The 3,313-nt window shown below is 31.7% G+C and overlaps 1 protein-coding gene across 1 annotated transcript; it reads left to right on the top strand.

Annotated features, from left to right (window-relative positions):
* Positions 1-566: 566 nt before the first annotated feature.
* Positions 567-1,854, top strand: LOC129749840 (uncharacterized). The gene is made up of 3 exons (XM_055744932.1): positions 567-866; positions 943-1,098; positions 1,318-1,854. Exons 1-3 carry the CDS (start codon positions 660-662, stop codon positions 1,585-1,587), a joined length of 633 nt encoding a protein of 210 aa, XP_055600907.1. The 5' UTR covers positions 567-659; the 3' UTR covers positions 1,588-1,854.
* The last annotated feature ends 1,459 nt before the right edge of the window (positions 1,855-3,313 follow it).

The raw sequence follows: 3,313 nt of genomic DNA, 5'->3' as shown, positions 1-3,313 counted from the left end.
TCATTTTTGTCATTTTTGTCATTTTTGTCATTTTTGTCATTTTTGTCATTTTTGTCATTTTTGTCATTTTTGTCATTTTTGTCATTTTTGTCATTTTTGTCATTTTTGTCATTTTTGTCATTTTTGTCATTTTTGTCATTTTTGTCATTTTTGTCATTTTTGTCATTTTTGTCATTTTTGTCATTTTTGTCATTTTTGTCATTTTTGTCATTTTTGTCATTTTTGTCATTTTTGTCATTTTTGTCATTTTTGTCATTTTTGTCATTTTTGTCATTTTTGTCATTTTTGTCATTTTTGTCATTTTTGTCATTTTTGTCATTTTTGTCATTTTTGTCATTTTTGTCATTTTTGTCATTTTTGTCATTTTTGTCATTTTTGTCATTTTTGTCATTTTTGTCATTTTTGTCATTTTTGTCATTTTTGTCATTTTTGTCATTTTTGTCATTTTTGTCAAGTCCTCAACAATGTGTATAACTGAATTTCCCAAAAGCAATTTCAAAAAGCAATAGAAAATTCGTCAGCCTCCACGTTTTTGTTGATGGATCGCAGCAAACTGATTTCGCAGAACAGAAATATTTTCCCTTGGCTCAGCAAAACATTTCTATTTACCTACAACCGTTCCCTTTTTCCCGTTAGATGCCAACCAAATTGTCAGTTCGATGAGTTCCTGCTACCGGTCGCTATGCAAATCCTTCCGAAATCCCACCCTGGCCAATCCACTTCCGGTGCTGGATGGCCCTGGCAGTGATGGTGCTGGTGACCTGCTTCCGAAGATGGCTCATCAGTTTGGAACTCGCTTTGTCAACTCGTGGCAGATGGAGTTCTTCATCCGGTGGTATGCCGTGCTAATTAGTTTGATCAATGCGGTGAGTGCAAGCTGGGAGGACAGATGATGATTCACAGATATGTAGGAAGAAAGTTCAATCTATAACACAATTGCAGTGCTTTGCCCTTCACGACCTTTTCAAACGGAAGCGCATTTTGGTGTCGACAGGCAACGGAAGCCGAATTTCGAGCACATTCAGTCACAATGTTCATATGGCTACGCAAATAGTGATGCTACAATGTAACGTCCTAGCCATTATCGGAATAATTAAGGTAAATTACTCATAGCCACATCATAATTTAATTTTTTTAGGTTAATAACCTTTTTTCCTTCAATTTTTGTGAGATTTTTCTTCCAAAATTTCCCAATATTGATTTACGCAACCGGAAAATTTAATAACTTGGATTCAGTTTCACCCTAAATACTCTTCCCCAAACCAAAAAAGTGCTCATAATTGGGAATCTGTTAAATACCCTTTCATAAACTTCCAGCATAATTGCACCCTGCTGCTGCCATACATCGTGATCCACCTCGTTATTCTGGCACTGGAGCTGAACTATCTGATTGTTGGCAGTGCGCTGGGCTGGGTTTTTCGAAAGCCCCCGACCGCTTCAGGCAGAGGACGACCCGCATGGCGGTCATTTTCCACGCTGGCTTTCGTAGCGTTCAATTTGCTGATAATGATCGGAGCCAAATACGCCATCAGCAGCTCCACCGGAAGCCACCAACCACATGAACGACCGGGTGGAACCACCGGATAAGGAATCGGCTGGCTACGGCACGTGGAAAAGCTTCCTGCACTCATCAGTAGTTAGATTAAACGAGGCTTGATGGTGCTCTAAAACAATACGACGGAAGGCTCATCTTTCCATCGGATGGTAATGGTAGCAAGTTGCGGTCAAATTCCAATTCAAATGGTCATGTCACACAATTAAACTTTATTGAGTCACCCTGTCAAAATTAATTTCATGACCGAGAGAGATCAAATGGCAATACGTTTAGATAAAAACAGGAGGAGTAAAATAAAAATTAAGAGTAAATTAATTTTTAGGTTGTTTTCGAAAACAAATTAAGTGAAAAAATAATTTATTAATTAATGGTGAGAAAAAAAAACAAAAAAATTGACAGTAAAATGACACGAAAATTATACAAAAATTACATAAAAATAACACAAAAATGACACAAAACTGACGTAAAAATGACATAAAAATTTCACAAAAAGGCCACAAAAATGACACAAAAATAACACAAAAATGACACAAAAATAACATCAAAATGAAACAAAAATGACACAAAACTAACATCAAAATTAAACAAAAATGACACAAAAACGAGTAAAAAAAATGAAATCAAAAATGCATGAAAACAAAACAAAAATGACATAAAAATTACCCAAAAACTACACAGAAATTACATAAAAGTTGCACAAAATAAACACAAACAATTACACAAAATAAACACAAAAATAACACATAACTGACACAATAATTACAAAAAAATTACATCAAAAAGAAATAAAAAAAAAATCAAAATGACACATAAATAACATAAAAATGACATAAAATTGTCATAAAAATGACATAAAAATGACATAAAAGCGACATAACATGTCACGAAAATGACATCAAAATGAAACAAAATGACAAAATAATTTCACAAGACTAACATCAAAATGACAAAAAGGGCATAAAAACGACACAAAAATGACACAGAAATGACTCAAAGTTACACAAAAATCACACAAAAAATAACATAAAAATTATACAAGAAGTAAAAAAAAATGACACCAAAATTACACAGAAATTTCACAAAAATTACCCAAAACTGAAACCAAAATAACATTAAAATGACCCAAAAATGACAAAAAAATAATACAAAAATTTTACATAAATGACGCGAAAATGACATAAAAATGACACAAAATGACAAAAAAATTACTCAAAAATGACATAAAATTGACACAAATTGGACAAAACTGACATCAAAATGACGCAAAAATTTCACAACAATGGCACAAAAATGAATAAAAAATAACACAAAAATGACACAAAAATGACAAAAAAATTACACAAAAATTAAACAAAAATTGCACAAAAATGACACAAAACGACAAAAACAATACACAAAAATGAAACAAAGATGACATAAATTGGCATAAAAACGACACCAAAATGACACAAAACATACACAAAAATGAAACAAAAATGAAACAAACATTACACAAAAGTTACATATAAATTACACAAAAAGTACTCAAAAATAACATCCTAATGACATCGAAATGACATAAACATGACACAAAAATGACATTAAAATTTTATCAAGATGACATTAAAATGACATAAAAACGACACAAAAATGACAAATAAAATGACATAAAAACGACACAAAAATGACATTAAATTGACACAAAACTAACAAATAAAATAACATAAAAATTTCATCAAAATGGCATTAAATTTACTTAAAAATGGTATAAAAACGACA

This window comes from Uranotaenia lowii, chromosome 2 (genome assembly GCF_029784155.1).
Source record: "Uranotaenia lowii strain MFRU-FL chromosome 2, ASM2978415v1, whole genome shotgun sequence".
Lineage (NCBI taxonomy): Eukaryota > Metazoa > Arthropoda > Insecta > Diptera > Culicidae > Uranotaenia > Uranotaenia lowii.
Note: the sequence above shows the minus strand (reverse complement) of the source record. Positions and strands in the feature narration are given on the sequence as shown.

Excerpts from the sequence above, each read along its gene's own strand:
- LOC129749840 (XM_055744932.1), top strand. The coding sequence starts at position 660 with ATGAGTTCCTGCTACCGGTCGCTATGCAAATCCTTCCGAAATCCCACC. Across the intron at positions 867-942 it reads TAATTAGTTTGATCAATGCG|TGCTTTGCCCTTCACGACCT; the intron begins GTGAGTGCAAGC and ends ACACAATTGCAG. Across the intron at positions 1,099-1,317 it reads CCATTATCGGAATAATTAAG|CATAATTGCACCCTGCTGCT; the intron begins GTAAATTACTCA and ends ATAAACTTCCAG.